Genomic DNA, 12619 nt, shown 5'->3' with positions numbered 1-12619 from the left:
CCTCTCTTTTGCAAGAAGCTGAAGATCTGGCTTTTTGAGCATGCCCCTATGGCAAGCCTCACACACCTGCTACACAGGGCCTGGATACCCTCACGAGTGATTAAATCACTGTTTAAGATACGCCCTCCTACTGAGTCATCAAGTCACATATTTTTCTGTTTTATAAGAACAATGGTCAAAGAATGCCTGTTGGGAAATGACTTAACTTCTGGGAAAGAATGAGGGGCCCACTGACCAGGAATGGCTTTGGATGGTAACACGACCTGTTCATAGGGCCCAGCAAATCCAATTTCTATCTGTATGTATCTCTATTTCTAGATATTCATGATTTCTGGTTTATGCGTGATGGAAGTTGAGGAGCTTGCACTGCATGATGAAGCTGACTTAAATAGAGAATATGCAAATTGTTACTACAGGTGAGAAGTGTGTTTCTCTTTCAAAACTGGTGAGGTACCAGGCTACAAAAGAACAAGTAATTAAGACAAAGTTAAAATCATTTTCTGCAAAGGATACCTTAGCCCAAGAGTTATTTTCTTTGTTAGTATGTGAACAGGCACAATAGCGAGCTGTAAGGTTTACCAGTAAGGATCTTGGTAGACTTTCCTTTCTGATGGGTAGATAGGCCCTATTAAGAGGGGAGTTCATTGTGGGAAGGCTGGTCAGTGAGCAAGAAGAAAGTGTTTCAGTTCACCCTCATTCTTTTGGAGTTTACAGATGAGTCAGTGGGAATTATCTTCTGTTACCATAATACAGGTTCTTGTTCAGGAACAAGAGGGTAAGTGAGGAGGTGCTCCTCGACATCTTTGATGGGATCTCGGTGTGGAGCCCCACAGATTCATAAGAGGGGGGGGAACACTTCCGGCTATCTGACTGAGTCCCTAACAAGAGAAATGGGGTTAATCAATGAGACAGTTACTGTAGCCCAGTGATAAGTTCCCTTCCAGTGGTCATTAGGTCTTCAGTGAGCACAACCAGGTCCAGTTTTCAGTTAACCATGCACAGTTACTAGAGTGACTAATCAAAAGGTCAAAATGTGAACTCTTCAATGTACTGAACATTACTTGTCTTGTGAGCATAAATGCATGCTACTAGGAGAAATTACAAATGGTGAGAAGTGTGCAAAATAATATAGAATTCTTGTATCAATGTACCTAAGTGAGCAGTTATTTTAACTCTATAATGAAACTGTATTAGCTCCATCAGGAACATCCTAGTTAGAGGGCTGAAGCTTTAACTCCGGGGCTCCTAAACATACAAATAATATGGCAGCGTTTGTAGAAGAAAAACAAAGAAGTGTGCGCTATTTCAGAATATTTTTGCTTAGGAAAGGAACAGGATTTTAACGCATTTCATGGGGAGTCCTTTCATCCCCCCTCCACCTCCTGTCTAAGTGGACCATACCTTACCTTGTTGGGATGAGCTTGAATGGACAGTGCAATGTTGACCGACAATACTTTGAAGAGGAATGGCAGCTGGCCATTGAATGTGTCCTTGACCTTTGACCCTAGGCATTCTGGGTGATCATCAATCCACTGCCCCAGTGTCTTCTGGGTGATCCTATTGTCAACAATGATGGCATCACCTTTCGGGTGGGTTCCCATCCAGAGCTGAAGATTGGAAGAGATCAGGAGACATAAGAATTTGAACAGGTGAAGAGGAAACAGCACTTTCTGGCAAAGGCATTGAAAAGCTGGAGTTTCAAAGTGGAACCATGGGGTTACAAAAAGGAACCCACTTGTGTTCAGGCAGTGATCGAAATAAAATACACAATAGAAATACCCATCCCACTATTCTAGCATACAAAAACAGAATAAACACACTAGACTAAGAATGACAAACCACAAAATAAGTGGAAACACTTAATATTAAGGGATGCCCCAAAATAATGAGTAAGCTAGAATTTATCAAATCAAAGAAGCCTACTGATATTGTAGGCATAAATGGTAGGACATTCTACACTGAGTGGATGTTGATGCCATCTCTGGCACTAAAGTCAAGGGATTAAATGCAGTCATATACCACATCACATAAAATGTAATTTAGGAGTAAGCAGTAGGGTGAACAGACATTTGTCACACACCAACAATTCATCAACACTGCTGAACCCATTTGAGCCTAAAGCAAGTAGAAGACCTACCTGTCAGTTGCTCAAAGTCCGGGCATCCATCTCCTGTTTGAGGCAAGCTACCGCACCCTAATGCTTTCATGGGCATACCAGCACATTGTAAGCGCAGCAGAATGCATACACATTGGACATAGCACATATAAAGTACTTTTGAATGTTGTGCCTACCATGTAATTCTAAAGCAGTTTGTATAGCTGCTGTACAGCAATGTCTATTGGTATTTTGTCACAACACTTCCATTTGAGTCAATTGAGTACACTAAATCAAATCACAGGGGAAAGAGAGGTAGTTTGGCCACCCGGTCAAAAGTTACCCTACTAGGAGGCATCATTTTTAGCTGAAGAAACTAAGCTACACAATAATTAGATGGAGGTGAAGTGATGAGTCAGCGGATGGGGAACGTACTGCCCCAGGTTAACATTTGAAGAAGACAAAAATTTAGGTACCTTGCTCAAGTGCTAAACTATCGGCCACTGAGGTTCACCAAAAGCTATATGTCTTAACATGTGTGGCTACTGCCCCCATAACCAGGTTAAGACACACCACCAGTTTATGGCAGATAATCATAGTGATGGGGTAGATGCCTTTTTACTTGAACCCCAGTAAACTCCTACCTTCTTGCGCACCATGGTAAATCAATGTAGTGAGCTATTAATCAAACTCCTCATACATTTAAACTTGCTTCTAGTGTGTTATCATGGCTCGAGATCAGATTATGAAACAGGATAACCTCTCATCTCGCTTAAGCACCACACTCTGAGAAGTGATTTTCTACATCACCATGAAAATCTTCCACAGATAGCCACAGAGAGGCTGGAGAGACAGATGTTACACTAAGGAACGGAATGTGCACGTTTTTCAAGTTGTTTCCCCACAATTCGCAATGACAAATTTTGAAAACCTTTGGCTATCTTTACAAAGAGGCATCTTTTACTTTAACAGAATACCCATAAAATTCCAGTTTTCTTGTGGTCACTTTCTTTTTCATTTGCGAAGCAGGCAAATAGGGGTTGCAGAATCAGATTTCACAGGCATGTATGGCGTGAGAAATACAACGAGGCATATTTGAAACGTAGTGAAACTCCCAAAGGAAGTAATGATTGGATATAATCTAAATTTGAAGAAATGAGAGGCAAGATGAAGAAGAAGTCACACACCGCCCATGCATGCTAGTGTGAAATAAAGTTGTGAAGTACAATATCATGCCAGCCTATAAACCCCCCTCCTTCAAAATCTTCAAGAGAGGAAAGAACAGCCACTTACTTCTGCATAGGGTAACTCGGTGTTAATCTGCACCAGAGGGTCACTGCTGGCCAAGAGTTTGGCCACCTCACTGTCAAGTCCAATCTTCCCCCAGGCATAGTTCTGGACGGCACAGGAGAGGGGGAATACTGTGAAAACACACAAGACTACATATCATCCTCAGGCACCTGCTGTCAACAAGCTCAAATCCGCAGGCCAATAGCAGAATGCCAGATTGTTAAAACAAGTCCGCCTGTAAACATAAACCCACTGGCTGTGCCCATGTTACCAGTTTAATGACTGTTTGCCAGTCCCGGTTACACATAAACACAGGCTTTTGTATATTCCTGAAATAGCAAAGAACATCATCCAAATGGAACATGAAGGCAATTTTGTAAGGAAATGCCTCCTTGGCATGGTTGCCCCCTGACTTTTTGCCTTTGCTGATGCTATGTTTACAATTGAAAGTGTGCTGAGGCCTGCTAACCAGGCCCCAGCACCAGTGTTCTTTCCCTAACCTGTACTTTTGTATCCACAATTGGCAGACCCTGGCATCCAGATAAGTCCCTTGTAACTGGTACTTCTAGTACCAAGGGCCCTGATGCCAAGGAAGGTCTCTAAGGGCTGCAGCATGTCTTATGCCACCCTGGAGACCTCTCACTCAGCACAGACACACTGCTTGCCAGCTTGTGTGTGCTAGTGAGGACAAAACGAGTAAGTCGACATGGCACTCCCCTCAGGGTGCCATGCCAGCCTCTCACTGCCTATGCAGTATAGGTAAGACACCCCTCTAGCAGGCCTTACAGCCCTAAGGCAGGGTGCACTATACCATAGGTGAGGGTACCAGTGCATGAGCATGGTACCCCTACAGTGTCTAAACAAAACCTTAGACATTGTAAGTGCAGGGTAGCCATAAGAGTATATGGTCTGGGAGTCTGTCAAACACGAACTCCACAGCACCATAATGGCTACACTGAAAACTGGGAAGTTTGGTATCAAACTTCTCAGCACAATAAATGCACACTGATGCCAGTGTACATTTTATTGTAAAATACACCACAGAGGGCACCTTAGAGGTGCCCCCTGAAACTTAACCGACTGTCTGTGTAGGCTGACTAGTTCCAGCAGCCTGCCACACCAGAGACATGTTGCTGGCCCCATGGGGAGAGTGCCTTTGTCACTCTGAGGCCAGTAACAAAGCCTGCACTGGGTGGAGATGCTAACACCTCCCCCAGGCAGGAGCTGTGACACCTGGCGGTGAGCCTCAAAGGCTCACCCCTTTGTCACAGCCCAGCAGGGCACTCCAGCTTAGTGGAGTTGCCCGCCCCCTCCGGCCACGGCCCCCACTTTTGGCGGCAAGGCTGGAGGGAACAAAGAAAGCAACAAGGAGGAGTCACTGGCCAGTCAGGACAGCCCCTAAGGTGTCCTGAGCTGAGGTGACTCTGACTTTTAGAAATCCTCCATCTTGCAGATGGAGGATTCCCCCAATAGGGTTAGGATTGTGACCCCCTCCCCTTGGGAGGAGGCACAAAGAGGGTGTACCCACCCTCAGGGCTAGTAGCCATTGGCTACTAACCCCCCAGACCTAAACACGCCCTTAAATTTAGTATTTAAGGGCTACCCTGAACCCTAGAAAATTAGATTCCTGCAACTACAAGAAGAAGGACTGCCTAGCTGAAAAACCCCTGCAGAGGAAGACCAGAAGACGACAACTGCCTTGGCTCCAGAAACTCACCGGCCTGTCTCCTGCCTTCCAAAGATCCTGCTCCAGCGACGCCTTCCGAAGGGACCAGCGACCTCGACATCCTCTGAGGACTGCCCCTGCTTCGAAAAGACAAGAAACTCCCGAGGACAGCGGACCTGCTCCAAGAAAAGCTGCAACTTTGTTTCCAGCGGCTTTAAAGAACCCTGCAAGCTCCCCGCAAGAAGCGTGAGACTTACAACACTGCACCCGGCGACCCCGACTCGGCTGGTGGCGATCCAACACCTCAGGAGGGACCCCAGGACTACTCTAAGACTGTGAGTACAAAAACCTGTCTCCCCTGAGCCCCCACAGCGCCGCCTGCAGAGGGAATAACGAGGCTTCCCCTGACCGCGACTCTTTGAATCCTAAGTCCCGACACCTGGGAGAGACCCTGCACCCGCAGCCCCCAGGACCTGAAGGACCGGACTTTCACTGGAGGAGTGACCCCCAGGAGTCCCTCTCCCTTGACCAAGTGGAGGTTTCCCCGAGGAACCCCCCCCTTGCCTGCCTGCAGCGCTGAAGAGATCCCGAGATCTCCCATTGACTTCCATTACAAACCCGACGCTTGTTTCTACACTGCACCCGGCCGCCCCCGCGCTGCTGAGGGTGAAATTTCTGTGTGGACTTGTGTCCCCCCCGGTGCCCTACAAAACCCCCCTGGTCTGCCCTCCGAAGACGCGGGTACTTACCTGCAAGCAGACCGGAACCGGGGCACCCCCTTCTCTCCATTCTAGCCTATGTGTTTTGGGCACCACTTTGAACTCTGCACCTGACCGGCCCTGAGCTGCTGGTGTGGTGACTTTGGGGTTGCTCTGAACCCCCAACGGTGGGCTACCTTGGACCAAGAACTAAGCCCTGTAAGTGTCTTACTTACCTGGTTAACCTAACAAATACTTACCTCCCCTAGGAACTGTGAAAATTGCACTAAGTGTCCACTTTTAAAACAGCTATTTGTGAATAACTTGAAAAGTATACATGCAATTTTGATGATTTGAAGTTCCTAAAGTACTTACCTGCAATACCTTTCGAATGAGATATTACATGTAGAATTTGAACCTGTGGTTCTTAAAATAAACTAAGAAAAGATATTTTTCTATACAAAAACCTATTGGCTGGATTTGTCTCTGAGTGTGTGTACCTCATTTATTGTCTATGTGTATGTACAACAAATGCTTAACACTACTCCTTGGATAAGCCTACCGCTCGACCACACTACCACAAAATAGAGCATTAGTATTATCTCTTTTTACCACTATTTTACCTCTAAGGGGAACCCTTGGACTCTGTGCATGCTATTCCTTACTTTGAAATATCACATACAGAGCCAACTTCCTACATTGGTGGATCAGCGGTGGGGTACAAGACTTTGCATTTGCTGGACTACTCAGCCCATACCTGATCACACGACAAATTCCAAAATTGTCATTAGAAATTGATTTTTGCAATTTGAAAAGTTTTCTAAATTCTTAAAAGACCTGCTAGGGCCTTGTGTTAGATCCTGTTTAGCATTTCTTTTAGAGTTTAAAAGTTTGTAAAAGTTTGAATTAGATTCTAGAACCAGTTGTAGATTCTTAAAAAGTATTCCAACTTTTAGAAGCAAAATGTCTAGCACAGATGTGACTGTGGTGGAACTCGACACCACACCTTACCTCCATCTTAAGATGAGGGAGCTAAGGTCACTCTGTAAACTAAAGAAAATAACAATGGGCCCCAAACCTACCAAAATACAGCTCCAGGAGCGTTTGGCAGAGTTTGAAAAGGCCAACCCCTCTGAGGGTGGCAACTCAGAGGAAGAGGATAGTGACTTGGAGGACAATTCCCCCCTACCAATCCTATCTAGGGAGAACAGGGTCCCTCAAACCCTGACTCCTAAAATAATAGTCAGAGATGCTGGTTCCCTCACAGGAGAGACCAACACCTCTGAAATCACTGAGGATAGCCCCAGTGAAGAGGACATCCAGTTAGCCAGGATGGCCAAAAGATTGGCTTTGGAAAGACAGATCCTAGCCATAGAGAGGGAAAGACAAGAGATGGGCCTAGGACCCATCAATGGTGGCAGCAATATAAATAGGGTCAGAGATTCTCCTGACATGTTAAAAATCCCCAAAGGGATTGTGACAAAATTTGAAGATGGTGATGACATCACCAAGTGGTTCACAGCTTTTGAGAGGGCTTGTGTAACCAGAAAAGTGAACAGATCTCACTGGGGTGCTCTCCTTTGGGAAATGTTCACAGGAAAGTGTAGGGATAGACTCCTCACACTCTCTGGAAAAGATGCAGAATCTTATGACCTCATGAAGGGTACCCTGATTGAGGGCTTTGGATTCTCCACTGAGGAGTACAGGATTAGGTTCAGGGGGGCTCAAAAATCCTCGAGCCAGACCTGGGTTGACTTTGTTGACTACTCAGTGAAAACACTAGATGGTTGGATTCAAGGCAGTGGTGTAAGTAATTATGATGGGCTGTACAATTTATTTGTGAAAGAACACCTGTTAAGTAATTGTTTCAATGATAAACTGCATCAGCATCTGGTAGACCTAGGACCAATTTCTCCCCAAGAATTGGGAAAGAAGGCGGACCATTGGGTCAAGACAAGGGTGTCCAAGACTTCAACAGGGGGTGACCAAAAGAAAGGGGTCACAAAGACTCCCCAGGGGAAGGGTGATGAGACAACCAAAACTAAAAATAGTAAAGAGTCTTCTACAGGCCCCCAAAAACCTGCACAGGAGGGTGGGCCCAGAGCCTCTTCACAAAACAATGGGTACAAGGGTAAAAACTTTGATCCCAAAAAGGCCTGGTGTCATAGCTGTAAACAGCATGGACACCAAACTGGAGACAAGGCCTGTCCCAAGAAAGGTTCCACTCCAAACTCCCATCCAGGTAACACTGGTATGGCTAGTCTCCAAGTGGGATCAACAGTGTGCCCAGAGCAAATCAGGGTCCACACTGAAGCTACTCTAGTTTCTGAGGGTGGGGTGGATTTAGCCACACTAGCTGTCTGGCCGCCTAACATGCAAAAATACAGACAGCAACTCTTAATTAATGGAACTAGAATAGAGGGCCTGAGGGATACAGGTGCCAGTGTCACCATGGTGACAGAGAAACTGGTTTCCCCTGGCCAATACCTGACTGGAAAAACTTACACAGTCACCAACGCTGACAATCAGAGAAAAGTACATCCCATGGCAATGGTTACTTTAGAATGGGGAGGGGTCAACGGCCTGAAACAGGTGGTGGTCTCCTCAAATATCCCAGTGGACTGTCTGCTTGGAAATGACCTGGAGTCCTCAGCATGGGCTGAGGTAGAACTAAAAACCCATGCAGCAATGCTGGGTATCCCTGAACTGGTGTGTGTGAAAACCAGAGCACAATGCAAGGCACAGGGTGAACAAGTAGAGCTGGAGTCTGGAAGAATGGCCCAGCCTACCAAGAGGAAAGGAAAGTCAGTTGGGAAACCAACTGCAACACAGCAAAAGAAAGGGAACCTCTCTTCTCAGGAAGAAGTTCTGCCCTCTGAGGGAACTGAGCCTTTGGAGCTTGAACCTTATCAGGTTGAGCTCTTAGGCCCAGGGGGACCCTCAAGGGAGGAGCTGTGTAAGGGACAAGAAACCTGTCCCTCTCTTGAGGGCCTTAGGCAGCAAGCTGCTGAAGAGTCCAAGGGCAAGAAAAATGGAACACATAGGGTCTATTGGGAAGATGGACTCCTGTACACTGAGGCCAGAGACCCCAAACCTGGTGCCACTAGGAGAGTGGTAGTGCCTCAGTCGTTCAGAGAGTTTATTCTGACCTTAGCCCATGATATTCCCCTTGCTGGGCATTTGGGACAAACCAAGACGTGGGAGAGGTTAGTCAACCACTTCTACTGGCCCAATATGTCCCACAAGGTTAAGGAGTTTTGCCTCTCCTGCCCCACCTGTCAAGCCAGTGGTAAGACAGGTGGGCATCCAAAGGCCCCCCTCATTCCACTTCCAGTGGTGGGGGTTCCCTTTGAAAGAGTGGGTGTGGACATAGTTGGTCCACTAGAACCTCCCACAGCCTCAGGAAATATGTATATCCTGGTAGTAGTGGATCATGCTACCAGGTATCCTGAAGCTATTCCCCTTAGGTCGACTACTGCCCCTGCAGTAGCCAAGGCCCTCATTGGTATCTTTACCAGAGTGGGTTTCCCTAAGGAGGTGGTGTCTGACAGAGGTGCCAACTTCATGTCAGCATACCTAAAGCACATGTGGAATGAGTGTGGAGTGACTTATAAATTCACTACACCATACCATCCACAAACTAATGGCTTGGTTGAGAGATTCAACAAGACATTAAAAGGCATGATCATGGGGCTCCCAGAAAAGCTCAAAAGGAGATGGGATGTCCTCTTGCCATGTCTGCTTTTCGCTTACAGAGAGGTGCCACAGAAGGGAGTAGGATTCTCACCCTTTGAACTTCTGTTTGGTCATCCTGTAAGGGGACCACTTGCTCTTGTTAAAGAAGGCTGGGAGAGACCTCTCCATGAGCCAAAACAAGACATAGTGGACTATGTACTTGGCCTTCGCTCTAGAATGGCAGAGTACATGGAAAAGGCAACCAAAAACCTTGAGGCCAGCCAACAGCTCCAGAAGTTTTGGTATGACCAAAAGGCTGCACTGGTTGAGTTCCAACCAGGGCAGAAAGTCTGGGTTCTGGAGCCTGTGGCTCCCAGGGCACTCCAGGACAAATGGAGTGGCCCTTACCCAGTACTAGAAAGGAAGAGTCAGGTCACCTACTTGGTGGACCTGGGCACAAGCAGGAGCCCCAAGAGGGTGATCCATGTGAACCGCCTTAAGCTCTTCCATGACAGGGCTGATGTGAATCTGTTGATGGTAACAGATGAGGATCAGGAGGCAGAGAGTGAACCTCTCCCTGATCTTCTGTCATCAGACCCAAAAGATGGCACAGTAGATGGAGTGATCTACTCAGACACCCTCTCTGGCCAACAGCAAGCTGATTGTAGGAGAGTCCTACAACAGTTTCCTGAACTCTTCTCCTTAACCCCTGGTCAGACACACCTGTGTACCCATGATGTGGACACAGGAGACAGCATGCCTGTCAAGAACAAAATCTTTAGACAATCTGACCATGTTAAGGAAAGCATCAAGGTGGAAGTCCACAAGATGCTGGAATTGGGAGTAATTGAGCGCTCTGACAGCCCCTGGGCTAGCCCAGTGGTCTTAGTCCCCAAACCTCACACCAAAGATGGAAAGAAAGAGATGAGGTTTTGTGTGGACTACAGAGGGCTCAATTCTGTCACCAAGACAGATGCTCATCCAATTCCAAGAGCTGATGAGCTCATAGATAAATTAGGTGCTGCCAAATTCTTAAGTACCTTTGACTTGACAGCAGGGTACTGGCAAATAAAAATGGCACCTGGAGCAAAAGAGAAAACAGCATTCTCCACACCTGATGGGCATTATCAGTTTACTGTTATGCCCTTTGGTTTAAAGAATGCCCCTGCCACCTTCCAAAGGTTGGTGAATCAAGTCCTTGCTGGCTTGGAGTCCTTTAGCACAGCTTATCTTGATGATATTGCTGTCTTTAGCTCCACCTGGCAGGATCACCTGGTCCACCTGAAGAAGGTTTTGAAGGCTCTGCAATCTGCAGGCCTCTCTATCAAGGCATCCAAATGCCAGATAGGGCAGGGAACTGTGGTTTACTTGGGCCACCTTGTAGGTGGAGGCCAAGTTCAGCCACTCCAACCCAAGATCCAGACTATTCTGGACTGGGTAGCTCCAAAAACCCAGACTCAAGTCAGGGCATTCCTTGGCTTGACTGGGTATTACAGGAGGTTTGTGAAGGGATATGGATCCATTGTGACAGCCCTCACTGAACTCACCTCCAAGAAAATGCCCAAGAAAGTGAACTGGACTGTGGAATGCCAACAGGCCTTTGACACCCTGAAACAAGCAATGTGCTCAGCACCAGTTCTAAAAGCTCCAGATTATTCTAAGCAGTTCATTGTGCAGACTGATGCCTCTGAACATGGGATAGGGGCAGTTTTGTCCCAAACAAATGATGATGGCCTTGACCAGCCTGTTGCTTTCATTAGCAGGAGGTTACTCCCCAGGGAGCAGCGTTGGAGTGCCATTGAGAGGGAGGCCTTTGCTGTGGTTTGGTCCCTGAGACCATACCTCTTTGGGACTCACTTCCTAGTTCAAACTGACCACAGACCTCTCAAATGGCTGATGCAAATGAAAGGTGAAAATCCTAAACTGTTGAGGTGGTCCATCTCCCTACAGGGAATGGACTTTATAGTGGAACACAGACCTGGGACTGCCCATGCCAATGCAGATGGCCTTTCCAGGTTCTTCCACTTAGAAAATGAAGACTCTCTTGGGAAAGGTTAGTCTCATCCTCTTTCGTTTGGGGGGGGGGTTGTGTAAGGAAATGCCTCCTTGGCATGGTTGCCCCCTGACTTTTTGCCTTTGCTGATGCTATGTTTACAATTGAAAGTGTGCTGAGGCCTGCTAACCAGGCCCCAGCACCAGTGTTCTTTCCCTAACCTGTACTTTTGTATCCACAATTGGCAGACCCTGGCATCCAGATAAGTCCCTTGTAACTGGTACTTCTAGTACCAAGGGCCCTGATGCCAAGGAAGGTCTCTAAGGGCTGCAGCATGTCTTATGCCACCCTGGAGACCTCTCACTCAGCACAGACACACTGCTTGCCAGCTTGTGTGTGCTAGTGAGGACAAAACGATTAAGTCGACATGGCACTCCCCTCAGGGTGCCATGCCAGCCTCTCACTGCCTATGCAGTATAGGTAAGACACCCCTCTAGCAGGCCTTACAGCCCTAAGGCAGGGTGCACTATACCATAGGTGAGGGTACCAGTGCATGAGCATGGTACCCCTACAGTGTCTAAACAAAACCTTAGACATTGTAAGTGCAGGGTAGCCATAAGAGTATATGGTCTGGGAGTCTGTCAAACACGAACTCCACAGCACCATAATGGCTACACTGAAAACTGGGAAGTTTGGTATCAAACTTCTCAGCACAATAAATGCACACTGATGCCAGTGTACATTTTATTGTAAAATACACCACAGAGGGCACCTTAGAGGTGCCCCCTGAAACTTAACCGACTGTCTGTGTAGGCTGACTAGTTCCAGCAGCCTGCCACACCAGAGACATGTTGCTGGCCCCATGGGGAGAGTGCCTTTGTCACTCTGAGGCCAGTAACAAAGCCTGCACTGGGTGGAGATGCTAACACCTCCCCCAGGCAGGAGCTGTGACACCTGGCGGTGAGCCTCAAAGGCTCACCCCTTTGTCACAGCCCAGCAGGGCACTCCAGCTTAGTGGAGTTGCCCGCCCCCTCCGGCCACGGCCCCCACTTTTGGCGGCAAGGCTGGAGGGAACAAAGAAAGCAACAAGGAGGAGTCACTGGCCAGTCAGGACAGCCCCTAAGGTGTCCTGAGCTGAGGTGACTCTGACTTTTAGAAATCCTCCATCTTGCAGATGGAGGATTCCCCCAATAGGGTTAGGA

The 12619-nt window shown here is 47.3% G+C and overlaps 1 protein-coding gene across 1 annotated transcript in view; it reads right to left on the bottom strand.

Moving 5' to 3' along the window:
- The window catches only part of MPI (mannose phosphate isomerase), an 82826-nt gene that overhangs the window by 43565 nt on the left and 26642 nt on the right, over positions 1–12619 (bottom strand). The window contains exons 2-3 of the mRNA XM_069222146.1: positions 3389–3516; positions 1407–1607 (exon numbers count right to left, since the gene is read on the bottom strand). Coding sequence (XP_069078247.1) covers positions 1407–1607; positions 3389–3516 — 329 coding nt within the window. The remainder of the gene's footprint in view (positions 1–1406; positions 1608–3388; positions 3517–12619) is intronic.

Source organism: Pleurodeles waltl, chromosome 3_1 (genome assembly GCF_031143425.1).
Source record: "Pleurodeles waltl isolate 20211129_DDA chromosome 3_1, aPleWal1.hap1.20221129, whole genome shotgun sequence".
Lineage (NCBI taxonomy): Eukaryota > Metazoa > Chordata > Amphibia > Caudata > Salamandridae > Pleurodeles > Pleurodeles waltl.
Note: the sequence above shows the minus strand (reverse complement) of the source record. Positions and strands in the feature narration are given on the sequence as shown.